Here is a 26,776-nt window from a genome sequence, read left to right as displayed (position 1 = left end):
TGTTTGCCCTGTGCTCGCAGATGTGGAGATCCAGTGATTGCAAAACTCCCTGTCCCCTGGGAGATGAGAGTTTTGTTGCAGTGTGGGGCCAGAGGAATGGTGATCCCATGGAATTTCCTTGAGGAAGTGGGGGCGAGGGAGGAGAAGAGAGTGGAAGGAATGTTTCAGCTGCAGCTGCTTGTAAAAGAAGCACTAGGAAAACAGATTTGGTAAAAGTTACCACCATTGAAGAGCTCTTCTTGGAAAACAAGAAGCTGATTTGGTAGTGCAGGGCTGGGTATTTGCTGTGCAGAGATGCAACCACAGAGCTGCAGGAAAGAAATGTCCAGTGGCAGCTGTTGGAATGTCTTTGATCAGGGTCCCAGTCTCCAGCTCCACAATGGCAGAGACTTGACGCAGATGGGAAGTGATAGCAGCAGTTATTCACTGGAATAACCAGTAATTCAAGAACATTTTGAAGGGGATAGTTTAATTCCCATGGACTACTAAAAATGTTAACAAGTACTAAACAGGCTTTTTGGTGGGTTCCATGATGCCAAAAACTGCCCCTTCTGTCAGAGACCTCTTAGGCAGGCGTCTAAGTCAGAAACCAGTCCAGAATTGACTCAGCTTAGAGCCCAAGTTGGTTTTGGCCTCAGTGTGCTTACATCAAGCTTGTCCTTTTCTTCAGGAAACCATTCAGCGTAGAAATCAGGATCAGTAATTGCAAGCAGATTCTTATATCCAATGTCCAATACCCAGTTACCACTTAACTTGTAGAAATCTTGTGAAGTCTTGACTTTGTTTGCTAAAGGTTCATTCTGCTTAGCTCTGATTTCTGTAATGCTAACTCATTGAAATTAAAAAATGAGTCCTCTGATGTTTACATGTTATAAGGCCACTCATTTTTTTGATAACCTCTTAATGTTTTTTTACCCACATTATTGCTGAGCTACATTTAGGATTGACAAACAACAGCCTTTAACACTTTGCAACCCATATAATAAATATTCATATTTACCTGCTGAATGAAAGCAGTAGCAAATATTGGTAAACTAGTTTGATATAATGAATTAATTTAATTCAGATCCTGCTACCTCCTATGAAGTGTGTAACTGTGGAAATAGAGAAAACAGTGTTTATCTTTAAAAAAACTTCCGCAGAATATCAAGCCTTGATCCTCATTTTTTTTCCCCAACTCCTAAAATTTTACTCTGTTTTGACATGCAGAAAATGTCAGCTGCCTCAGTTCAGTTTGAGCAGTTACCTTACTCAAGGCTCGTACAAACTCTGTAGAAAATTAAATCATTAAAGGGTTACTGAGAGAAGAATTAGCATTTAATAATTTGAATGCCTGATCTTTGTAGATAGATGTGCTGTACCTGGGGAAAAAAGTCAAGTTTTAATTTGAATGCTGATATTGTTATGATACATGGACATAGAGAAAAAAACCACAAATGAGAACTCAAAAAGAGAAGACTTCAATTTGGGGTCTGACACTGTTTCTAGTACAAATATTCTACTTGAAATAACCTGTGTGAGTTGAGTTAATCATTTACAGAATCAATTGCAGTAGAAGAAATATGTTCTGATTTGTACTCCTATCCTGCACCTTAGGTTTCCATTTTTTCTCTTACTTATTTATCCAGAAGAGAAAAATTATCCACCTAAATGTGTGTAACTTCACTTTTGGTTAGAAATAATTACATTTATTTAACTGATCATTTTGGCCATCTTAACTGAAATTTGTTAGCCTAAAATGTGTGTTCTTCTTAAATGCTTGTTTTCCATATTCTGTGCAGTTGTGTAGTTTCATATGTTATCTTTAGAAGACAGAGTCTGAGTCAGTATTTTTTCCCAGGAAAACAGTGTGGGCTTAGGTTTTACACATTATTAATATTTCTAATTCTAGTGCTTCTCTTTGGCTTACATGTAGTCACTAATAAGCTTTCACAAGTCTTGTCAAAGTATCAACAATTATTCTGTTGCATTAATAAGGACTACCATCTGAGTGAATGCAGTATTGAAATAAGTGTTATATTAATAAAAGATCTAAAATTGTAAGAAAAGAGCTTCATACAGGGTAGTACAGATACATAAGAAACCTCAAATCTTTTATTTGCAAACTCTTAATGTCAGAAATAAATCTAAAGACTTGAAAAAGATCCAAACTACTTACTTCTGGTTTCAAGGACTTTGCTGAAAGGGTAACTGAAGAGCATTTGGAGCCTAGGGACAAGCACAGTTTTATAGTTCAGTATATAATTTCATTTAGTGTATATATCAAAGCCCAAAGGGACTGCTGTGCTCACAAACAGAAATGCTTCCCCATGTCCCAGAGATGATGGCAAGCTTGACTGAAACTGTGTGCAGTGTGCTCCCAGAGGCCTGATCCTGGAAAGGCCAGAGCACCCAGGACCCACTGCTCCTGCTGCCAGCACTGGGGTTGGAGACCACTCCCTGCTGCAGAGTGTGCAGGGAGGATTCATCTGGTGGTGAGGGCTGAGCTTTCAGCTACAAAAGTGCAGAGTGCCAGATGAACTCTATGATGTCTGGTTCTTTTAGCGTTGTGGTTTCTTCTTCTTTTCAACCTATAGCTGTGCAGTACCCCAGGCAGAAGTCTCTGCTGTGTTAAACCTGAATGTCTTTGCTGAGGTCTGGAGAAGACATTTGGCAGAGAGGAGAGACTTTTTCCCTTCAAGGCCTGAGGGTATCAGCATGGTGGGGTATCCAGCCGAGCTGATGTAGCAGTGTGCATTTCCTTTCCCTCATCACTGTTTGTGATACTGTTGACCTGGAAAGGTCTCTTCATAAATCATTTGCCTTTCCTCCCCCTCCTCCCCAGAGATCCTGTATTCAAACGCTTACATTTCCCATACTTGAAGCTACATGTTTTTTATTGTATAGAATGATTTGTTTTAGTTTTATTGCTAAGGCTTGTTTGTTGCCAAAAGTCTGTGTGCTAAATTTTGAAGATCTCAAAATAATGAAAGTCTTGCTCTCTGTTCCTTTTTCTCTGTGACAGCTTACAGAGCTTCCACATTTCAGAGCAGAGGCAGAGTACTAGCAGTGAAAGTCTGTTAAGCCAGGACTGCTGCTGGAAAGTCCATCATCATACAAAGGCCTCAGCATGAATGTACTTTTAAAATGTATATTAGGATCAATTCTTTTTGAACATCTTCCAAATATTCAGAGTTATGACATTTTAAAAATATACAAGAACATGTCCCAGTCCTCTGTTCTTCCCAAGTGAATTGCATATTACTTTGTTCCATGGGAAATTCTGAAGCTTTTTCCACCCATTTTATTTATTTCTTACTTAATTATATATTTGTTAATTCTCTTTGAAGTCTAGGACACTCACTCTAAATTATGCAGTTTCACAAATGTCATTAAATATTTTTAAAAGTGTGGCCCTTCCAGGAAGAGGGGACAGCACTGACTGCCACTGGTAACTGTTTCCCATCTAACACTTGAACTGAGGTCCAGGTGATAATCTGAGGAGCACAGGCTCACCGGTCTGGATGTAACTGAAAGGTGAACAGAAGCAAAACTTAACTTTTAAAGGTAACTGGTTACTGAACAGTATCCTAGTGGTGGATATAGGTTTTGGGAACATTGTTCGTTTCTTTATCTCACGGGATTTTAAAAAAATATAGTTTAATTAGAAACAGAGCAGAGTACATCTAAATTTATAGCTGTGATGCTAGATGAAGCCAGATGCTGAATTCTTTAGGATGTTATAATAATATACTAATAGAAACTCTACTGAAAAGAGCATCCACTGCTATTTATATCACCACAACAAAATCAGTTAATTTTTTGCCATGAAAAAGGGGAAATTAATTTCTCTTTCTCTCTATGAAGATTTTCAAGTCCTTGTTATAGAAAATATCTGAGTGTCTTTAGGGCATCTTAGATTTGCTCATAATTTTCTGGTAGTTAGTGTGCCTTGTATTGTCCTTTCCGTAAGTGAGAGATGGGGAGGCATTTGGCTATGACAGTTCTTTATTTTTTTGGCAGGCAGTTCTCTGACATTCCTGTTGCTGAGATCATCCTCACTAGGCTTTCAGAAGAACATCTGACAGGGGTTCAAATTCAAACACCTTCTGCTGTTCTGACCATGTAGTATGTTATAGGAGAGGTTTCGCTCCTTGCCATTATTAATTAATTTGTTTCTAGATACCTTTTGTTAACACTGAGATCTGGTTAATTTGTGGTTTCTTCCTTTCGTTGTGATTTGGTTCCATGTTAAGGGTGTGGATTCTTTTAATCCCAAAGATAATTTAGGGGAATAAAAGTATCATTAAATTACTGCAGTCTGAGTCATACTTGGTCTGTGAGTTTATTTCCCTGGCCTTCCCACACAGCATTTCCGATATGCAGTGAGCTGAGGGTGTGCAGGAAAGACTTTAGAGTGACCTAGATACTATTTAACTCTTTACTAGGGGGTGGCTCCCTGATACTGGGTATAGCCTTTGCCTCTTTCCATTCTCAGTCCTTTCCTATGTGATAATTGTATCCATTCTATTTCCCTGCCTCTGAGTGGTTTTCATATAAAGTTTTTTAAGGTTTCTACTTGAATTTCTTTAAGCATCTTGTTTAATTAAATTGATTGGAAAAATTAGAAAACTAACTATTTTAAAACCTGAAGTGTAGGCATGGAGATTCATCCTCAGAAGTTACAGCTTCTTTCCTGTAGTACTTTATCACTTCTAAGGGAAAAGCTTGTTCTGCTGCCCTCTTGCAGGCAAAGAAATAGTCATCTCAGGCTCTCTGAAACAAAAAGTTCTGTAAAGCCCAGAAACACTGTGATCATGTCATACAAGCTTCCTTGCTGGCATATAATGTTGAATCTGTTCAAGAAAGGTGGTGATATGCATTGACTTTACTGACTTTGGACTTGCCTGTCAGCTTTGCAGTCATGCAGTGTTTGATTGATTTTTCTTGACTCTGTGTAAGAATGTGTTTTTTGACTAGTTCCTTCTGTGGCTGCTGATGTTCTGGGTTTGTGAAACTCCCACAGTTGCTCCTTTTAAGAAACTTTGGACTGTATGTCTTATTCTGCTTAATGCAGTTTCCATCCAGGTTTGCAGTTGACACAGTAAACTAGAGGATCCTAATTTTCTCTGAGCCCAGCTGACTCCTCCTTTGCACAAATGCTTTTGGGTTGAGTTTTCCCTGCTAGGCCAGGATTAACCTCTATCATCTGTGTACTTCACTGTGAAGCCCAGTGATCCAACCGCTTCCTTGGGCACACTGCCAAAGGTGCAGTCTGGGACACTGGACTTACCCTTCCATGATGGTATTTACATGGTCATTATGCAAAAGTCACTGGAGATGAGGGGCTGGGGATCACATGAGGTTCAGCCAGCTCCATGTGTTCTGCAGGGCAGTCTGGGGGTGCCCAGGGTGTGGGCCTGCAGCCCTGGCTGCTGCTCAGGGCTCAGTGGGCTGATGGTGCAGTGCTTCCAGAGGGCTTCTGTCATCCTGGGCTGCTGCAGTGATGGGATCAGAACAGGTTAATGACTTCTTAAAGAAAAGGGTACATTTAAGCTACCAAAAGCAGATTTCCATGTAAGTATCTATTACATACTCTTTGTAAAACTGCAGAAATCAAACTCTGCCTCCTGCTTTCTTCAGTCAATATTCAAAAGACCATCTAAGCAGTGTGAAATTGAGGAAGTGTCACTGAATATGACCCTGATGCATCAGCTGCAGAGGTTGTGCTTTAGATTTTGTGTTACAGCTTGTGATTGCTCATCTATCTAAAATTTGGCAACAGATGGATAGTATTTTTTAAATGCATAACACTCCTTTATCCCTCTCTCAGCACTTAATACTACTGCAGGCATCTTTTCAACAGAGCCGTGCAGTTACAATCAATAATATGTGAGCTGATGTTTCTGCTCAATAACATACAGCCACTTAAATGCCCTTCTGAAGTATATTGACCCCTGGAGAGAATTACTTTAGTATACAACCATCTTCCCTATTAAAGTGGAGTTATTTGCTATTCAGCACAGCTGGGACTTGAGACTGCAGAAGCAGATTCAAATAAAGTCTGCATGCCAAGGTGTCTGGAAGGCTTGCAGTGATTTTGAGTAATTTGTCCATTTAGCTTTGTTCTAATAAGATTGACGTTAAGTTACCAGAAATTAAAGGAGTTTGTACTTTATTTATTGTAGTGTCTTCATTACAAAGTGTTAATCGCAGTATAGAATAGCTATTGAAAGCAGGATGTTACTATGAGTATCTCATGGAAGAAGCACTGTAAAATGCAGTTCAGAGAAACTGGAAGTTATTTGAACATATTGAGACTTTCCCTCTCCGGCCTTCCAGACAGAAGAGAGGCAGTCAACACTTTCTGAGATGGGGTGTTAAATCAGTGCAAGCTAGAGGTAAGGACAAACAGTTATCTTTGTGTATAGTGTACTTTAACCCAGCAGGCCAAGTCTTGGAAATTCTGTTGTCTTTTCAGTTGTCTTAATGTTACAAAACCAGAAGGAAAACATGCAAAATGCGTTGATGTATTTAAAAAAAGTTATCAATGCTAGGCATTATACTGGCAACAAAACATGTTCAGTGCAAGAAAAAAAAACATTATGTATGCATGTATGTATAGATGTATGTATTTTTAATACATGTAATTTTCACAAAATGCGAAACAATTTTTTTGTAGTTCACAGTTGGCAGATGGATCAGGGCTTGGGAAATGGGGTGTGGTTGAAAGTGCCCTTTAGGGCAGTCCTCAGTCTCATAGTTTTCTAGACTGTGGCTTCCTTGAAGCATCATCTGTTTAAATTGAGTGTATAAGACTTGGTTAGCAACCTTCACCAGAAATGAAATTGATACGCAAGAATAAATTAAAGAGTAATCTTCTGCAAGTATGTAGGCTTGTGGTATTAATAGGTGTTTGCCTATCTATCCAGAGAGAAGGTAGTCTCACACTAGCTAAGGCTGTAGCCAAATGATAAAATCATTTTGATTTATACTGCTCTGACTAAACTAGAGAAAAAAAGTATTGGGAAGTGTAGATAAATGATTTTATTTTCCCTTTGCCTTTTCCTTGATTCCCTCGCACAAGAAAAAGAAATATGCTTAGGAATAGCCAAAATAATGGACAATGCATCATGTGCTGACAATGACTGAATTTGGCTTCCTTGGATGGAGGAGGAGGAATTGAAAAATAAAATGTCTTCAGGTAGAGAGACTCATTTATGCTCCCAAGCTGATCTCTAGTGTTTAACAGAGGGAAGAGGAAAGAGTTATGAATGACAAGAACTGCTTGGTTATGTCTTCATAGTTTTATTCTTTCAAGCTGTTGGTGTAGGCTCTGCAAAATCAGTGAGGCTGAAATTTGCCAAGATTTATGGTTGAGTGTGGAAGTACTGCTGTACTTTCAGATTAAAACAGCAAGCAGTAGTTAATCAATACATGCACATCTGCGGACCTGCCATGAGCTCGGCTTATAAATACATATTAGCATTCATCTGGGTTAATTTCTCATCCTCCCAAATCATTGTCCTGAGTAGTGATCATTTTTTAGTGTAAAGAAAAGGATAAAAAATCACTGGACTGTAGAAACAACATTTCAGCTTTGTAATTTGAACCTTTTTGGTACATTCTTGTTATGCTTGCAAATGAATTATTATTAAAAAAAAAAAAGCAGCTGTATCTTTGTGCCCATATGAAACCCTATGCTCTCATGTCTTTTATATTCTTTCTGGGAGCCACAGAAACTATGATAACTTATTTGCAAATAATAATGTTGTTTCAAGCTTTCAGTTGGGTGAAAAATGCAGATTTTTTTTTTTCAGTACATAATTTGTGTCCATTCTGTAGCACTAGGGTAAGAAAACAACAGGATGAGACCATTTGCTTTCTTAAAATAACATGGTTTTGTTCTTCCAGCTTGTAACAGTAGGAAACTGTAACCTCTTCCCATATACTTGAATAGCCTTGTCAGTAGTTGCACATGCAAATTGCTGCAGAAAATGTAGATGATACTGTATTTTCTTAAGTAAGAGTGATGGTAGTACTCAAATAATAAAAAGTGAGTTAGCCAAGAATTCCAAGTATCATTTAATTGAATATTTTTTTTTCCTTTTTGTAAAGTCAGGGTTCTCCAGAACTGCTGAACTGGATGCTGGACAGTAGAGATTAGGAAGTGGAACTTGCTTTGTGAGGCAGACACTGAGAAGCAGACTCCTTGATTTTTCTGATGTTGTAGCATTTACTGGCAACTTCTTGTTTGAATCATCTTAATGCATGATAGTTGATTTATGATAATTTATGATAATTCTGAGATTTATCGTTTGACTATCTGAATAACTGCAAACTATTTTCATACAAAGGACCTTCAGTTCTGTGTCTTATGGTGAAACTTTCTGTAATGCTTTCAGTGGAAGAGCGCTTCACATAAATTACAATATTCTGTATTAGAAGCAGAATAGGAGCAAATTAGTTTCTAAACCATTCTATCTGATTTGCACACATCACTGCATATTTAAATATTTTTCTCAAAGTAACAATGCCACATAATTTGTAAGGAAAACCAGAGTGGTCTTTCACTCTCATTGGTTAACTAACTCAATAGATCTTTGGCAGGAAACAGCACTTTTAATGTCAACCAGCAATTGTGTCCCTGCAAACAGATGTTTGAATGCCATAACTCTGCATAGTTTATACATTTTAAAATGCTTCATATGTGTGTTTTTAAATGGGTAAAGAGAAAAATCTTCTAAAAGTGTAGGCAAAAATTAGTTAGGAAAAATCACTTTAGTTTTGCTGTGCTATTGATTTCATAAACTGTGAAGATTATGATAAACAATTTCCTTTTTCTGGAAGAATCTACATTTGTTTTAATGCATTACTTTGATTTTTATTTTATTTTCCTTCCATTTAGGAGTAAGCAAGCTATGATTACTTAGACAATACTTGCACTTCAAAGTGTGTCAAAGAGGCAAATCTGTTTGTGTTTCTGATAGGTTATTTATCCTGCTTAACCTATAAACTGTAAAGTAACAAGGCTACTGAACTGACAGATAGCCTAGCAGATGGTTCAGAGATTATGCAAAATCACCTCAGCTTGTCAGAAGTCAGGTTGGGTTACTGCAGGGGCAGAGGCAGCAAGAAGCACAGAACAGGATCATTTTTCACAATTTGTTGCTTGAAATTCCATTTTTCTTCACAGCATGTGATGTCCTGTGTCTACTGTTAAAATAGCTATGCAATCAACAAATTTTGGACCGGCATGTTTGTATTCTGGCTTTTTATAAGAGTCATTAGGTTGATGAGAATCTTTAGGTGACTGTGAAATATGAAAGCTGATCTCCAGTGCAGAGCAAGAGGTCACCTCTGCCACTTTGGCTGCTATTGCCCTCTCCTTTTTCAGCGTCTGGAGCTGTTGTCTCTCCCTACCATAACATTGAGCAGCATTCTCTTGTTAGCCTATGGAAGATTAAATGGAAATTAGGTGCCATATGTTTAGTAGTAAAAATCTTGTTACAGCTGAGCAAGGATAGCCAAAATTGGGGGCTTTTACAAAAATCTCTCCCTGAAGAGAGGGTGATTATTAATCATAGCTCTGCCAAGTATCTGAATTCACATCCTCAGTGGAGTGGCTGAGGCTGCAGATACTGATAAACTTGTCAGAGCCTAGAACAGAAGTTGCAGGTTCATCCTTCAGAATTTGCCTTTTTCTTTCTTTTAAATTAAAAAAAGAGCCCCCAAAACCCTAATGTAAAGATTTTTATACTTACATTTTTAAATCTCTTTTTGAATCGATCGTGTTTTTTCTCAAAGTAGCATCAGCAGAATTCTTCTTGATGCCTGAAGGGCATAATATGAGAGCCTTCCCCTCCAACTCCAAAAGCTTCTTGCTGGAAGTGGGTGTGCCTGTGTGTGTGTGTGTGTGTGTGCATACTTAATGAATTATTTTTAATTTCTCCCCCCCACCATGACTGTGTCATCATAGTACTGAAGTATAACTGCTTTTTCACATATTGCAACATTCTTAACCTTATAAAGTAAAACTAAATAAACATGCCCTTACATATTTTGTTGATTTAAGATTGACAGAGAACACACCTCTGCAAGCAGCTGTTGAAAGTCTGTTCATTAGTACACTAGAAAGCCACATTGGGAAAGCTGCTTTAGTGTCAGCTGTAATATTTCTGAAATGTTTAAAATGCCCTGAGACATTAAAATGCAGAGTCTTCCTCAGTTGTGCAGGACGATGTGCAGTGGGTCTTGCTTAAAGATGTGCAGTGGTTCTTGCTTTTAAAAGAATCAATTTGTTGTGCAAAAAGGATCATATTAATTAGAAAACCTTTGGAAGATGTAATAAAAATAGCTGTAGGATGCTAACGGGAGTCTTTCCTGTTGAATTTCAGTCAGCTTCTAAGGAATGGATAGAGGTTATTCACATTTCTACAAAGGAAGAGCAGAAGGAAGCAAACATTTCCTGGTTCTAAAAACATATCTTCCCTGCCCCACAGCTTATCTTTGTCTGAACCAGGAATAACTACTCTTGGGAAAAACAAATTGGGTAGCTGAAATATAATAATTTCCAAAATCTTCTTTTGTGTGTCACTGTCCATTAGGATTTTGAATTCCTGATTATTTTTAGTTCCAAGGAGCATTTACATTTGTGTAGAGCCTGTATACTACAAGCCAAATACCTATTCATAAAATACTGCTTTTATCTGTTGAAATTAATATTTTCCAAGAAACTTACAAGGCATTTGTTCACACTTTACTAAATTGGGTATGTCCCTTGTGCAAAGCATCTAGTCCTGTACGGACTGACAGGGGTCGGACATGAGAAAATACCTGGGCTTGTATCTGGTTTTGCTGCTTTTGATTACTTCTCAGGGAAATCTGGAATTGTAACCTAGTGAGACTGAAGAACAGATTATTTGTACAAAAATAATAGTAGTTTGCACTGTGGAGATGTTGGTAGTTGCATTGGTCATGATGATGACATACACTGACTCTTATTGAAAACAGAAATTAAATTAAAAAGAAGAGTTAAACATAGACATCTTATGAGGAAAGCTTTGCTGATCTTAATGAAGAGTTTACAGCAGTATATAAGAGTATTGATTTGTCAGTAAAGGCAAGGCTCCTAGGTGTTTTGGCTTTTTTTAATTGGGGGATCTTTTTTCTGGTGTTTTTTTTTTAGTACCCAGATCTCAAAAGTAGTCTTTACATTAATAGACAAAATGTAATTTTTGTATTTTGTAAAGACAAAACAGTAGTTGACTTTTATAATAATAAATTCAAATTAATTTGGAGATATTATTTATCTCACAAATAATGTAATAATAAATGGGAATGAGAACTATTTGGATATTTGGGTATTTTGAAAATACCATCTTTCTTCTGAAGTACAGAGTCAATGAGACAATTATTAAGAAAGGAAGGAACTAGCTTTATGTCAAAACCACATGATCATTTAACACCTTGTCATCAAAATAACACTTTAATTTAGGTACTCAAGTAAGTTCTGTTTTGCATATAGTCAAAAATATGGTCTAATGTCTGAAACAGGGCACATCTGGTGGCATTGATATCTGGCCAGTGGTTGAATATCTGAAACTAGGAAAGGAGACTTTACGTAATTTACTAAATAAATTAGCCAAATCTATAACAATTTTGAAACAGAACTCATCCTAGAAAAAAGCTAGAATATCCATACACATTAACTTGGAAAATAAAAATATGAAAGTATAACTGCAACTTTTTCTGTAATGTTTTATTATGCACTTAAAATGATTGGTCCAGCTTTTGGTGGTAAATTCTTATTATGTTCTGGTAGAAAACCTTCAGGTGCATGATGGCCTTGAAGCAACTGAGTATTCCAAAGAATTTCTCAAAGAACAGTGTGTCTTCCAACAACAGAAAACAAAATACGGACAAAATGTTCTCAGCAATGTTTCCTTCTGAATGATGGCATAGATGTGGTAAAGAAGAATTTAAAAATGGAAACCATATGGTTTGATTCTGTTCTTAAAACTCAGTCTTATGCTGGATTGAATAAATTTCTTCATCAAGTTTTTGTAAGAAACGTTTACCCATAACTAAAGAGTGGGATCAGAGTTGTCTATCACAAGAACTAGTAGTGTGTATTGACAACTATTTTCCAAAGTTCCCCGTACTGAAAAATTGAAAATTTGATACATAGAGAAACAAAAACTCCCTGTGTTTGTCTAAGCTTAAAAGGGACCAGGAGCTTAAGGTTCAGTACACATTTTTTTAAAATGCAGCAGAGAGGCGGAGGTGTGGGAGCCAGATAAAACTTTTTATGCTTGGGTTTTGGATCCAGGAGAAAAGATTGATGGGGCTGATCATGTTCCCTTGGCTGTGCTGTTGGCTTAGAAATGCGCTGAACACGGGAAGACCAGTGAGGAACAGGAGCGAGCTGTACCAAGTCAGCTCTTGCTGACAACTCCTTTGGCTCTTTTTCTCAGACCCAGGGAATTTTCTTTGCTCCTTCTGCACCAGGTGTTACAGAGGAACTGGGAACTCCAGCAGAGATTAGGCCTTCCCATGGGCAGTTAGGGTTTTTCCTTGTCAGGTCTCAACTGAGATGAATGTAATGGCTTCCACCCACTCGACAAGCAGGATAGATGGTGGTGTGGGTCTGGCTAGTAAGACCATCAGTTGCATATAAATGTTTTAAGTCACAGTGCTCAAAACAGAATACTCTGTTTGGGGAGGTGAGGATCTTAAAATTTGCACGTCACTGGTTTGCCGAAGTCCATGTTTGTTGTGTGCATTGATTTGAGGTCATACTGAAAGACAACATGATTTCATTTCAAACAAGAATTTGCTGCATTTAGAGTACATGTAAGGTACCCACTGACCATGCTGTGTGGTGAATAAGAAATTTTTTCTTTGTTTTTGCTGTTGTCTCTTTTATTTTTAAAGCTGATTTACAGACCAAGCAGGCCAACCTACTTTTTCTTTTTGGTGTTACAATTGGTGTATAGGAATTGCTTATAAAGATTTGCCTTATGCATTTTCATCTAGTTGCTTACCCTAGTCAAAACTACAATTTATTTTGGTGTGGGTGTATTCAGCAGCTGCATTTTATTTTGGGATTAATTGATCTGCTCTCCTATGTGAAACCCCTTGCCAGATCTGCCTGTTTGTTGTGCTCTACCCAGTCTTTGAGTCTGATTCCACCTGATGAGAATATTGGCCCTCTGTCAGAATATTTTGTCTTCAGCCAGGTTCTCTTTCCTTTCACAATTCTACCTTAAAGTTAATTAATGTAGTTGGAGCCACTTACAGGTTATGAAATCCGGGTCTGGTTTTACGACACAGTTCTGGATCTTAAAAATAAGAGCATTCCATGGAGGGCAGTGATAAGATTCTAAGATGTAAAAATTAATCTGCAACAAACACAGAAAATATGCAGCATTTCTGTATATCAGAGGAGTTTTGACAGCACTACAGTAATGCAAACTGTAACAGCAGGATCTCTGGGAATGTTCTTTTATAGCTGGACTGGACTTAAGCAAAGGGAGATCACTTTTCATTTCAACACAAAGTTCTGGACAGTTCAGGATGGAGGACCTAAGCAGCATTTAAAGGCAAGGACTTTCCATGGTAGCAGAGATCCTTCTGGCATATTTTTGTCCAAATCAACATCTTGTGGTGGAGAAATCCTTCACAGCAAAAGCTGGAAGACAAGTTGAGAGTACTGCAAAGGGAAGCACTGTAAGCATGGTGGTATGAGATATATTACATTATGTTGTGGACACAGATTTGAACAATTCATTCCAGACAAACCTTATCAAACCTCTCACTGCCTGTTCTTACTGTACCTCCCCTAATGCACACAAAGATAAGTTCTTTCAACACTCAAAACAGCACTTGGGGCAGAGATGTCAAACTACTTCATTCCCCATTCTTTGTCATGCTCGTGATGGCGTCTTTTCACGCTCACGTTTCCACATATGTTCATCATACTGCCAGATGTACAAAGGGAGAAAAATAAATAGTGGTTCAGGTTGATTCATGTACTTGGTTTTCTAAAGACCCTTTTCTTTCAGCATTGTGGAGGTTGCCTAAATTAGGCTTCAGAGATGTTTTAAATGTTGAATGCATCCCTAGCTATTTCCGGCAAATCTGTCAGGATGATTGTTTGCACTGGTTTTGACCATGTTGCTGAACAATATGCTTAAAAAAAATTATGTGGTGGTGCTTCACTTCAAGTCTTCCTCTTCAAAAGCATGTAAGACAGAGGTATACGGTGCAGTGTTTGACATTCTTATCGCCTGGCAATAGATTTTGGGGCTGCATGAGCCAGGTGAGGGTTATTTTTTCATTTCTGCACTGTGAGGATATAATGAGCAGTAGTAAACATTATCCTGTTAAGCAGCTGGACTGCATTTCCTCCTAGCTTGGCTTTGAACATGTTTCTTCTTTATCTTCTGTCCAGCCAGACATTTGTATTGGTGTTCTGTACCACAACTATACCTTGTACACTGGGTCACAGGCAGTTACTGAGCACACCCCTGTTAATCCCATAGCCAGTGCACCCTGGCAATTATTTACCTGCCTCTTACCCAAGCCCTCTCTTTCTCAATGTGTGAGTTGATATTGGTACAAATACTGTATAGAAAAAAGATGCAAAGCTGAAAGCATCTTTCCATCTCCAAACATAATTCAGACTGAAGAATGTGTTAAAAGCACTCAAAATTAAAAAAAAAAAAAAAGAAGGAACTCTCTATTGCTGTTGAACATGAGTTTGATGTTATTTTGGGGAGAAAAATAACTTGCTTAGTAAGAAATACCTAGTTGCTTGTCACCAGCCAGATTAGCAGTTACTTCTAAAGACTAGTTCTTAGTTTAAAAGAAAGCATGTTTTAAAAAACTGTTCCAGCTGAGATGGAATGAGCAAACAGCAATTGCTGTAGAAGTGATTCTGCCAGCCATGGAACAGTGCTTTGCTGTGGGTACAAAATCTCACCAAGCATGCAGTAAGGCTGTGGAGCAGGAGAGAACCCTCAGCAAATGCCTTAGACAACTAGATTGTATATAGGCTTTGAGAGGAGTTAGGATCTTCAGGCAAAACCTAGCATCACAGACGTCTTTGGAATACAAATTTTCTCTTGCTTGCTATAATTCTTTTTGTAAGCAGGCAATACATACCAGTTTGCATCATGACTGGTGTGTTTTATAGCTCATTGATTTCTGCAGGGTCTTGATTGCAGTTTTACCCAATAAATGAGCAGTTGAAGACAGGAGCTTGTGTTAAAAGCAGAGTATAACGACTGTAGAATTCATGGGTAAGAAAAATTTTTGTGATAATTTGAAGGAAGCACTTGGGAGAAACTGCAAGGAGTAATTCCCCTGGTATTAGATCACATGCTGGGTACAAGGAGGTGGTGCATCCTGCTGGCCAGGCTCAGGGTGGGTAAACTGCTTTTCTGTGCCTCATGGCATGAGTGGAGAACAACTTATACATGGGAGGGAAAATCGTAGGAGAAATCCTGACGATAGCTGCTATTGTTATACAGGGTCCCACTTTGTTCCTAGACTCACACTGCTGAAATTTCTTGGCAGCCTTCCACGGTAGCGGGTTCTTTGCAGGAGCTGTGCTATCTAGGACAGTGCAATAAATCACTAAGGCATCTTTGCACAGTGGAAGGTGGTCCACGAAGCTTCTGTAAAGAACAGCTGTGCAGAGACCGGTTTATGGGCTGGTGAACATCAGCAGCGTGGGCCAGAGCAGTTCAAGGCAGCCCTGAGCCAGCTGGCCAGGTCACTGCGCTCACAGAAATACCCAGGGCTGGGTTTCTTCACCACCACCACTTTCTGCACTTTCAAGAACTGACACAGTAGCAGAGACAAGATCATCCTTCAGGGACTTTTTTTCCCCACAAAAGGCTATGTAGCTCTTTACTTCAGAAGCTTTAGAGAGCTTGAAAGGATATGGAGAATGCTGGCTGTCAAATGTCCTGCTGGGTACAAGCGCCCTGAGCAGTTTGCCTCTCTCATTTGTAGCATGTGCTTTTGCTCTGCACTCAGAAAAGTCTGGAGAAAACGTGAGAAGTTTTGACTTAGGGGCTATAAAGCTTCCTGAATGGAATGACATATTTGGAAAATAAGTGGTATGAATAAGGATGTGCCTGCTCCAACTATTATGCACAATTTTTCTTGCTTTATTACAGCTTCTAAAATGGTAAATTGAGGTATGCACTGAGTTTCATTGATGTTTGTATGTTTTTAGGCTATAGATGGATAGTTCTATTTTATATCAGTGTAGATGCTCACAATTTCAGATAAAAGAAGGAAACACTCACCTCGTGGCTTGTGTCCCAGGTTTACTCCCTTGCAATTATTTGAAGCCATCCAATAACTATTGCATAAGCAGCAGGGTCTTGAAACTGGTCACAAAGAGTGATAGCTGTATTGAAAGGTGTATTTAAATGCTCTCTGTGGGGAAAGTGCTTTATAAATAGGCTTTGCCTTTGAATAACTATCACTTTGCAAGTGAACAGTTAATTGAATACTCTTAATAAATGAAGCTTAATTTATTAGGCTTCTAATACTCTTTGAAGAATTTTTAAGACTAATACAACTACTGCAGAATAGTTGTCTTTTGGCGTAGTATGTTTTGAAATTATACTCACTCTGTTGAATTTCTGTTTAGCAGGCAAGATGACAAAACTTCATTTTCCCCCAAATTCCCCTTTCGTAGGCTGATAACTCTTCTCATAATTCTGGGTTCTTGTACAAAGAGTCTCTTAGCATACAGTGCATAGATATACTTGTTAGTGTAATAAGTTACGTTATACTCTCAGGTGAAAGCAAACTCCTTTTGCATCATTTTTCTCTTCCATGTTCAGGGCACCCTAACAAGTGTTGTTGACAAGCAAACAGAGGGGATGTGGCAAGGAGCTTGGGGAACCTGTGCTCCATATGCAGGCCAAGAGAACTGCTGTTTTTAAATTGAAAGTGGGATTTTTATTCCAAGGGAAATTGCAAGCAGGAACAAATTCTACCCTAGAAATGATCAAGATACCTAATTCTGATAAACTTTGCAGAGCGCTTCAGAAACAGTTATTTTTCTTATAGCTGGGACTGCTGTCCATCTGTTTCCCAAGCTTAGTTGCTGAGATCACTGTGTGCTCACCTTTGGGCTGCATAGCAGACTGGGCTTACCAGGTACTGAGAAGCTAAGAAACTGGCAATAAGAAGAAAATTGAAACTTTCCTAAGGGATGTTTTTGTTTTAGTTGAAATTGCTTATATTTACAGAAATGTACAGATTTTTTTTTGCCAGCTTTGTTGATCAGCTTTCATTACATTAGTCTTCCACTTGTCACATTCCAGAACAGAATAATGTTAAATCAGATGTAATATTTTTGTGTTCGCAGTTTTGGGGGTTTCCCTCTTTTTTTTTTTTTTTTCTATGTCCATACTGTGCTAGCCAGCAAGCCTACCACTGTCAAGGCAACTGGTCTGCTCTAACTGGACTATACACTGAGAGAGTCCCAGCTTATATCTATAACATGGTGTGTTATACGTACCAGGATTTTAACTGCCTGGAGTTCTTTTCTATAAAGCACTGTTTTCTGCCTTATTCTGTGGTGCCACTGAGAATATAGAACAAGATCGTGCTTGAAACTGTTGATGTTTTTTGTCACTTCCATCTATGTATGAGTTTGCATTCCATAATTATAGCCTATAAAAATGGTTTCATTTTGCATTGAGTAAAGGGTACTAGGATATAAAATTAAGTGATTTGTGTGTTTGTTATAATAGGATGTTCTTTTCTCATTTTCCTTACACATTTATAATACATTTTAGGTATGGGAAAATTGTATCCACGAAGGCTATTTTGGACAAGACTACAAACAAATGCAAAGGTATGTATATTTTCCTTTTTACTGTGTTCTCCTGAAAGTCATAATGATTCTATAAAGTGCATTAATGTTGTACTTTAAGTTCATTTTACCTTTGTTGGTTTGGTTTGGTTTTTTTTTCCCATTCTTGCTCCTAAACGAGTTTTATTCTTGCTGGTGGTTGGTGTATTCAATGCATTTGCCTCCAGTGGAGCTGGCAGGCAGCCGGTGGTGGTGGTGCAGCCAAGCCAGAGTGAAGCTGACATGCACAGTGCTGGCTGGCAGCTTGCCTCTATTTTAAAAACAAAAATGGAGTTAAAAGCAGCTTTTCCCCTTTTGCCTGGAGAAACTAGGAAAGCTTGCAGATGACCATTCAACTATACTAAGCATCTTAAAAAATTATACATTGTGGAAATAAGCTCCATTGATTAGTGTAGCTTGAAGCAGCACTTAATTACATGTTCCAGTACTCTAATTGTGTTTTGTTATGTTCTATTGAATGTATTGGGAGCAAAGAGAGGGTTCATTTTCAATGAAGTAATTGCAGCTGGAAAAAAAAAATTAGAACTCCTCTAGATAAGCTGAATATATCAGTTTGTGGGTTTTCATCACTCACTGCAATTGCAGCAATTCAGATCCCAGCATGTTTGTGGTGGGAGAAGGTGTGGTAGCAGACACTGAAATGCCAGCTTTCAGACTTTAATTTTTTACAATTAAGAGGATAATTTCTGAGCAAAGTGAAATATTAAGTCAGCTGATTGAGCAGTGTTAATATGTATAACGCCCATGAATGAGCAGAAAGCTGATAGGAGGAGAGTTCATCATTAATTAAGACAAAGCTTTTGTGCAGAATTTGGAAACAGTGCAGGGACATAGCTTCTCAACTCCCCATCTTAAGCAACTTGAAGAGGCACTGACAGTTCAGAAACTGAAATTTCTAGAAAATTTTTTCCTAGCTTGTATGCAGATGACATTGTAACTAGGAAAAAGGAGATGCCCTTTTCAATTATTTTAATTACTTAATGCATATGATTGCACTTAACGGATTTAGTCTGTCCATTCTGTCAGTTCCTGAAGTGTTCAGTAGTCCTATCAGAGATACAGAAATTCTCACATTAATTCTTTGAGAGATTTAAGATGACTTTTTCAGTATAGAATTTAAATCTCACTGATGAAAAGCAGCAGCTAACAGCCTGTTGTGACAGTACACTGCAAGGTAAGGCTCCAGAGCAGCTCACTGCTTGTCGCTGAAATTGCAATGGGAACATAAGTAGGCAGAATGTAAATATCTAACTGGAATTTAACCAAAAGATTGACAGCATCTCTGGCTTTTGCCAGAAAACACACCATGGAGTTTAAACTAACTGGAACAACGAGCAATTGAGTTTCTATATCATCTGGAAGGTGGCAAAGCCAGCTTTGATGGCATGCTTGGTGTCAGTGTGTAACTTTGTCTGTATTACACCCTGCGGTGTGTTGGTGATAACCCAGGCTGCCATGGGTGTGGAGAGCTAGTTTGGGGTATGGGAAGTTAGTCTTGCCTTGGCAGCACAAAACTTGATATGAACTAATTCACTTTGTTTCATGTCAGGATTTAACAATCCACACCACCACGTGTTACACAAAACAATATGCTGCTTTCTTCAGCTTCTTGGCAGCATAAATAAGCTTGCACTGATGTACAAGGATGCTTGAGTTGTTTTTCTTGAGTTAAGAGCTTGTTCTGTTATAACATTAGACAACATTTTCTCAGTATAAATATATTGTAAGAAAATTGTAATATATTTTGAAGAAATATTTCCATTTTCTTCTCCTCCAGAGGTTATTTCATTGTTGGTTTTTTTGTTCGTTTTCTTATACCCCAACTTTAACTCTGGAAAGGGATTTTATTAATACTTGGGCAGCTCACTGGTGGAAAAGAGGGGGATTGAAAAATGCATAATGAGGTTTGGGATAACATCTAGTGGAAGTAGCTTCCAAACTCTGACTACTTCTTGGTGAGCCTTGAGCCTCCAATTCCCAGGCTGGATTAAAAATCCCAGCCTGTAAGGTCAGTGTCTGTTAAGGCCAAGGTATATTGCAATTTGGGCATCCTGGAACCCCTTAGTTACGTGTTCTTGTTCAGAATAAGAAAAGAGGTTATTGCAAATGTATGGAATTTGTTTCAATTGATGTTGAGCTTATTTTAATAAATAAAGATTGCATTATAGGGCATAGAAAATACTTTCAGGACAGTTTTTCATATTTTTTCAATAATAGCAAAAAACCTTTTGGTTTCACTGAAGATGGGTTTTCACTCACTTTTAAATTTAACTGTCTTTTATGTATATACAGTGAGATAAGTAATTTACCAAAAATTGGGTAGATCTGTGTCTTTTAAACTAAATTCCTCTCCCAAAAATTTTTGAAGAAATGAAAAGTAACTTACAGACTTACTTGTCATTTATTCAAACTGCAATAAGACTTTACTTCAGAAAAAATAACAGATGATGCTTTATTTGGTGATCTCTGAAATAATCTGCTGTTAAAAGTTACATACCAGATAATATAAAGCAAAGCACTGTACTGCTTGTTAGCAATTTGGCCAAAATTCTTATAATGAGTGGACATAGAAATGGATTTGTTCCACTAGGGCAGATCCCCACCAGTTCAAGGTTCAAGAGCTTTGCTGGTGTTTTTATTTTGGGGGGACGCTTCATGAAGACCTGGAGTTCAAATGGTCCCTCTTAAACAACAAGAAAATTGTATTAAATAACCATGCCAGGAGCACGAGTGTTGGCTGTGAAGTGTTTGTTTGTAAGCTGGTTGCTGTCTTCTTAACAAAATGATGTTTTCTCTTTCAGGTTATGGTTTCGTTGACTTTGACAGCCCAGCAGCTGCTCAGAAGGCAGTTTCTGCTTTAAAGGCCAGTGGAGTCCAAGCACAGATGGCAAAGGTGAGTTAAAATAACCAGCTAATTCTTGCAATGGGTTGTGAGGGTGAACAAGCTTGTACAGTGGCACAACAAGGGCAGTGTGGAGTTTCCAGCTGCAGGGCCCTTTACAGAGAGCACAATTCTCAAGCCATGTGATTATTAAGGTAAGAAAATGGAGAGTTTTGTCTGCCTTATCCCAACTAATTAAATAAAGAAGCATGAAATTATAAAGTCTCCAAACTGATCTCATTGCATTTATCAATTTATTCATAATAGTCTTTTCCACTGGCTTCATCAAACAAAAGTTTAGCAATGGTTTGTAAAAACTACAGCAGGCTTAATGAATTGGTTTACAGCACAAAGGTATGAAAGGTTTAATGGATTGTCTGTTTGTTACTGAGGTTAGAAGCCTTGAGATTTATGGATTAATTTTTGAGCATACCATGGCAAAATTTAACATTTGAACATTTTTTTCAGCCCTTCTGGTATATTTTCTGCTAATATAAATAAAATTTGAATCTGAGCATTCATGATAGATACTTTGAAATTCTTAGCCAGCTCTTGGCTGACCTACTTCTGCATCAAGGCAAACCCAGGAATTATTAAAAAATTACAGAATAAGAGCTATCTTCTTTTTCTCTAATTTTTAATGAACCTTGCCTCTGAACCAGCTTACTAGCCAGATGTGATCTTCAGAGCATCTTCAGTGCTCTCTTATGAAGTTAGGGAGATGATACTTCAGCAATGATACCGTCATGCATTCTTGTTGGGTCAGATGGCCTGGTTCCAAAAGAGAGCCATAAACACCTCTACAAATTTGTTAACTAAGGATAATATTATCAGTATATTATGTGGATAGAATTTTGGTACCTCTTAAAGCAAATTTGTTTTTAGTTTGAAAATTATATACTAATTAAAAAACCTAAAATCTAGTAATCTCAGAGGCTTTTTTATTAAAACAGTCTGCTAAAAATCTAGCAAATCTTTTTTAGTTATCCACTAGGTACAGATTTTTTTCAGATGAGATATTTTCCACAGCTTCTCAGCTAAAGAGAACAGTTAAGCTAACAACATAAATGTCTTTGGATGGATTCCAGGGCAACAAAATGGAAACCATATGTTTCATACTTAATGCGTGTTTCATTACAGCCATGACACAAACATACATGCTTACTGGAAAACACTTGGGTTTTTTCCCTTTTAAAAGGTTTTATGTGTGCTTAATAAAGGCCATTTATTAAATCTTTAGATTTTAGGTGATCACTTTAAAATATACCCCAGATTTTTCAAAGTTCTGTCTGCCACCTTATGGATATGATATCTAGGTAGGAGGGGCAAAAAAAGATTTTGAAGTAATGTAAATTCATTTTCTTAATGAACTTTGATGACTGATTTAATTGTTTTCTTGAGTAGATGGAAAAGCTCTAATAATTAACTATGGTAACCTACTGAGTAGTTTCTTTATCTCTTTTATAGTATGTATTTCTGACTCATTTCCCCTGACATGTGCAAGATTGGTAATATTTCTTTTTGTTAGCATTAATGAAATAATGTGCATCAAAATATCCCAAAGGTTTGGGTGTTTTTCTGACCCTGTGTCAAGCTTGATGACCTGTGGGAAACCTGTAACTATGAGGTTTGCATTCCAGTGAAACTTGTTCTGCTTCTTAACACAGAGAGTGTTTGAATTATTAAAAAGACCAACCCCTAAACCAGCCCAATGAACAGTACCACAGCAAACAGTCACTAGTGACTATGATTTTGAGTGCTTTGATTTTTGTCTGTTTTGAGCCGTTGGATTTTTTTTTCCCCCTGGGCAATGCTGCTCTCCTTTTGTCTGAAAAACCCTATCTCTACTTAGATCCTCCTTTTGTCTGAAAAACTCTATCTCTACTTACACCCTCCAGACTGGGAATGGCCAGTCACAGTTGCTTTGGCAAGATTAGCAAATCACACTCTTCACATGCAAGACACTATAAAAGTTTGTGTTTGTGTGTTTAGTATTTTATCCTTTTGCATGTGACTGCCTGTGCCGTGGCTGGTGGTCCTGCAGTGACACTGCTTCAGGCTTAAGCCTGAGTGTCACAGAGAAGGATTTGAGGAGTTTCCTGCCTGTCTGGGCAATCGATTTCCTTACTGACCACCACAGCTGCTGCTGTTTCAAAGAGGAAATCCATGCCTGTTGGGGTGATTTACCCATGGGAAGGTGTTGTAATTACTCTGTGCCCAGGGTGTGAGGAGCAGCACAGTTCCTCAGTGCTCTTACCCTCCCCTCAGATGTGGTTCCTGACCCACAGCAGCTGAACGGGGAGGAAAATGTTCTTGCTGAAGCCTTGTTCTGACTCTGGCTGCCATAAAGTCCTTTTTGCAGTGTCCTGCTGTAGCTCTAGGTCAGTGAGATAAAAACTACTCACATCAGTAAGTTCATCCGCAAATCCTGCTGTAGTGGAAGTGGTTCTTATTTTTATGTATTAAAATTTTTTGCTGTTTTGTAGAGGTAACTTCGAATTGCAGTTATATTACTTTAAAAAATATCAGGTTATTATTACTATTATTATTGTTGTTGTTCTTGTTGTTACTATTTTCCCATCCATGGGGTAAAATCATGCTGTATTTGGCAGTCTGCTTCCAAGTTGATCTGACTTGAGAAAAATCCCACTTGCTATGTTTCGCTACTGCTGAGCAGAATGGGAAGGCCTAGGGCCCAAAATATGGCTTCAGGCCAAATCCTGCCAAATCTGTTCCAGGAGTCATTGTTGTGGAGAAGTGGCCACCACTCAGGAGATGCCACGATAACGAAACCCTGTGTCAGTCCATTGCTCATGAAATACCATATCTTCAGCCATTCTGCTTTTTCTGAGATCTGAATTGGCTAAGACAAATTGACTAAGACAAAGCAGCCTGGGAAGAGTTTTGCTTTCTGCTGGTTACCAGTGTCTTCTGGTCACTGCTGAAGCAAGTGTTTCCAATGTTTCCTTTTGGCCAGAAAATGTGGCTAAGACCTCATATAAGATGATAATTGCATAGCCAGGGGATGGGAATAGTTTTTGTATGGAAATTTAAAATGAATTTAACAAGCTCTTGCCCCTCTCCTCTCTTCCACTTGAGTATTGTTAATGGTAAGTCCATCTTTTTCAGGGTATGTAAGTGGCTGTGGAAGGGGATCAGATGATGTGAGCTCTACTGGTTGCCAGCTTGTTTCAGGGTTCACCAGTACTAATCAGTAGATTCTCTCTTACTCAGCAGATCAAATCCGTGTCTTGCAAGTGTAATGTTATTTCTAAACTAGTTAGTAACTTCTGGGTGTCCAATTTTTATTCTGATTCCTTTTAATTTATCAAAATTTCCTAGTTTATGTTCTTGCTCCTAGAGGAGTGATTATAAACCAAGAATCATAAGTTCAAAAGCTGTGATTTTGTAGAGCTGTGCAGTCGTAGGTAAGATTAGTAGTAGTATTGAAAAGCACTGACAATTTTGTTTCTTAGAAAAGTTGTGGTCACTGTCAGAGTGATTCTTCTGAGAACTCTCTTCTCTTCCCACCACCCCGCAAGTAAAAGTGAGATAACTCTAGGTTTTGGCATTATTCAGAGCAGGCAGAAAGGGACTTTGTGTATAGGAAGATAGATGCACACAGAAAATCAACTATATATTGGTATTTTGAATGGAGATTTAAAATACTGAGACTGTGTAAGGATGTTTTAGAAATGGTGAGGTGTAAATGCTGTGGAGATATCAGACACCTGAATTCTCATAGGCTTTTGACTTTGAGGTTAACATAAAGCATCCAAGTCACTACTCAGACCAAGTTCTGTCTCATCAAATGGTGTTAACTGAATTCAACTGTAGCTACTGAAGCAACTGTTTCAAATGGAAAGTTGACTGATTCTTACTATCTGGATGTAAACTAATGTATAAACATAAAAGGCAAAAAAGAGCTGCTAAGTAAGAAGGATTAATCAGGCCCACAGTTCTTCTCATCTTTCTGTCTAGCAAACTTAAGACAGGAGGAGAATCATTGTGTTTGCAGCCCAGATAAAGTCAGCAAGAGAATATCTAAATTATACTGACAGCAATGTGGAGCTGCACAAACCAGCTAGAACACCAGTGTGGCTCTGCCAGCTCAGACTTCATTGAGTGTTAACTCCTTCCTGGCCTGGCAGAGACGTTTGTACAACCAGATTGTCCATCTCCTGGTAGGCTGACAGATTTCTGAGATAATAGTGAAAGGCTTGTATCTACAAACAGAATTACCACTTTTTGCAAAGGGCTTGCAACGTACTTTAGGCATCACAAGAAGTATTAATGGACATTCTCACAACTGAACTTCAACCATGTGTTTAAAATCAGTGTAGTCTTTAAAATTGTTTAGGCCATCCAAGTCCAACACAGCTGTGATGGACTCAATGACCCTGATGCCCCACATTTTGTTATTGAAGTCCTTGTCTTCTCCTGTCTCTTTGATTCTCTCTCTCTCCTCATGAGATTTGTAGTTCTATATGTACACCTTCACTATAAGATAGTCAAGATAATATATGACTTAAACAGTTGATATTCATTATTTTCCAGTTTGTGTTTTCCTGTGTTTTTTTCCTATGGAAGGATAAAATTGCCTTTAGAAAACTTATACTTACAATAGAAGCCATGAAAGTAGTCCACAGACATGGAAGATTTCTGTGGTCAGTGAGACTTGTTAATTTGAGCCAAGGAATGCTGTTCTATGTACTAATGTGCATTTTTGTGGGAAGACTCACTGTTTATCCATTCGAAGATTTCCCCAGAGTTGCACATTTTTAGGACTTAGGACTTCAGATTCATAATGTTAGGATTTCCTCCTCCTTAAAATCTTCGCTTCCGCTGACACAATGAAGTGTGGTCCTGATTATTTGTATTAGCTCTCACATTAACTTATCACTAAATACTTTCAAATATTTTAAGCTTGTGCAAAAAAATTGGGCCGTGTTAACAATTGTTTCTTATTTGAATTGTGTCAGAGTGACAATGTACTGACAATATAAAGGATGTTCTCCCATCACGTACTGACTTCCACCATTCTTAAGACACAACTTGTGTTTTCTGGAGTGGTCTACAGGCCCTCAAAGCATCAGATCAGATTCAGAAATGTGTTATGTGGAGGTGGGTTTTAGCTTATGATAAATATGAGCCCATTGTCTGAGTTCATGTTGATCCTCTGGAGTACAGAGATGACCTGAATTTGCAATCTTAATATTTTTCACTCATGGTTACTAAGGCAGAATTGTGATGTACTCTCCATGTGCAGGTAGCTTTATCTTTCTTACCTAAGCTGTTATACCTTAAACTTACTCTAGGTGACTTTTTTCCCCAAGTGTATTTGGAAAAGATGAATTGTCACATCATATAAAGTGTGAACTTCAGGAGGGAAAAGCTGCTTAGCTGCTTGTCCTCATCTCTCTAAGAGAAATCAAGGCTTTTCCACAGCTAATAAGTATAATGTATTGGAGGCAGCTCTTCCTTTATGTTGCTGATGAAGAACATGGTTTTAATTGAGCAAAAATGAGAAACAGCTAAGTTTTTTGAGGTTCAGTAATGTATTGCTTATAGTACTTGTCTTCACTGTGACAACCTTCTGGAGAATTAAATCAGTTTTCATTCCTACAGAGCAAAGTAAGAAAAATAGTTCAGGTTACCATGGTAGCTAGTGCACTTAATCTAACTGGAGAAGGTAGGTATGTTGCAATTTTTTTATTCTGCATCTGGGCTTCTGAATGCCAAAGAACAGATGACAGGCAAAGTGGAGCTAACTCAAGCAGATTTCTACAGCAGTTTTTAGCAACTGTCTTGGAAAGTTTTCTTTTTACCTAGTTTGTACTACTTTTTGTAGGCAATAGTATTAAATCTTACTGGAACAGATTTTAAATAAATACAATAAATTTTTCTCCTTATAATCGTAAAAGTTGTTAAAAATCATTATAAAATAAATTGAAGGTAAGCCAAATTTTGCTTACCTGGGAGCCACATGACTATCACTTCAGGAATTG

At 38.0% G+C, this 26,776-nt stretch overlaps 1 protein-coding gene across 4 annotated transcripts in view; it reads left to right on the top strand.

The window, feature by feature from the left end:
- RBMS1 (RNA binding motif single stranded interacting protein 1) overlaps positions 1 to 26,776 on the top strand; it is a 141,921-nt gene that overhangs the window by 84,798 nt on the left and 30,347 nt on the right. For all 4 annotated transcript variants that reach the window (XM_038142553.1, XM_038142554.1, XM_038142556.1 and 1 more), the window contains exons 3-4: positions 17,811 to 17,869; positions 20,689 to 20,780. In XM_038142553.1, the coding sequence (XP_037998481.1) occupies positions 17,811 to 17,869; positions 20,689 to 20,780 (151 nt within the window). The remainder of the gene's footprint in view (positions 1 to 17,810; positions 17,870 to 20,688; positions 20,781 to 26,776) is intronic.

Source organism: Motacilla alba, chromosome 7, assembly GCF_015832195.1.
Source record: "Motacilla alba alba isolate MOTALB_02 chromosome 7, Motacilla_alba_V1.0_pri, whole genome shotgun sequence".
Lineage (NCBI taxonomy): Eukaryota > Metazoa > Chordata > Aves > Passeriformes > Motacillidae > Motacilla > Motacilla alba.
Note: the sequence above shows the minus strand (reverse complement) of the source record. Positions and strands in the feature narration are given on the sequence as shown.